General features: G+C 39.5%; 1 protein-coding gene across 1 annotated transcript; it reads left to right on the top strand.

The window, feature by feature from the left end:
* Positions 1 to 309: 309 nt before the first annotated feature.
* Positions 310 to 493, top strand: SARC_16623 (hypothetical protein; the record flags this gene model as incomplete). The annotated part of the gene is made up of 1 exon (XM_014289274.1): positions 310 to 493. A coding segment is annotated over one exon (184 nt), but the record flags the coding sequence as incomplete, so codon positions are not given.
* Between the last annotated feature and the right edge of the window lie 727 nt (positions 494 to 1220).

The raw sequence follows: 1220 nt of genomic DNA on the forward strand, positions 1-1220 counted from the left end.
TTATATATATATGTGTGTGTGTGTGTGTGTGTGTGTGTGTATATATATATATATATATATATATATATATATATATATACCACACATTCACATAGTACTCACTGAGCCATACATTATGTATGGACACCGCACTCTTACCTCATAGCCTCGACTACCACTGTATTTATATACACCCTGTTGATAATCCACCCTCAGATATTCTGTATTTTCATCACACTCTCGCCTACTACTTCTATATATATATAACCCCTATCAATGACCCCCCCCACCCACCCAACCCCCCAACCCCACACACAGATCACTGCCCCCATGCCCAAACTCGGTATTGTGTGCAGTCCTCTGCCAGCAGCTATGTGTGAGGGTGAGGTGTATACCGGGACCATCCGACTGATTAATACGGGACGGGCTCCTCTCAAGGAACTATGCGTCATCACCTCCGATCCCAGTCTCATCGGCTTTGATATGGGGAAGCGCTCGTTGTGCGAGTCAATTGGTATGTGTGCATAAGCGACGTCCACAGTCGCACTGGGTATAACAAGTGAAAAGCAGTATAGGCTATCTCTGTGTAGGAGAGTGTGGGGGGGTCAGAGCGTTGTATGATGGTATACGAATATCCTATGGGGGTGGCAAGGGGGCTATGTAGGTATTCTGAACAGATATACAAACGTGTATGTAGGTAATTTGGGCGTGTGTAGGTATTTTTGGGTGTGTGTAGGTGTGGGTAATTTGGGTGTATGTTTGTCTTGTATGCTATGTATTCACATCTGATCGTAAATTTGTACTATGCAAAGCAAACAAGTTTGTCTTCTATCCGTATGTGTGGGCTGCTGCTAGTGTACCAAAGAATTCGGAATAAAACGTGGGTATCAATATGTATCAACTAAATATTTTAACTACATATATCAATATATATATATTAACCATATATATCAATTGTCTATATCAATTCTATATATCAACTGTATATATCAGTTATATGTATCAACTTTATATCAAACTATGTATATCAACTGTATATATCAACCATATATATCTAGTGGTATTTGCAAACATTGTAAGCGTGCACATGCGTATATATCCAACGGCGAGTATCGATGAACGTGGGCCTGGGTTTAGAACAAACACGTGAAAGTTTGGATCCACCTGCCTTCAGTTACATAATCTATCGTACAAATACACATACATATATATATATATACATATTCACATACATGTATATA

This window comes from Sphaeroforma arctica, assembly GCF_001186125.1.
Source record: "Sphaeroforma arctica JP610 unplaced genomic scaffold supercont1.8531, whole genome shotgun sequence".
NCBI classification, from domain to species: Eukaryota; class Ichthyosporea; order Ichthyophonida; genus Sphaeroforma; species Sphaeroforma arctica.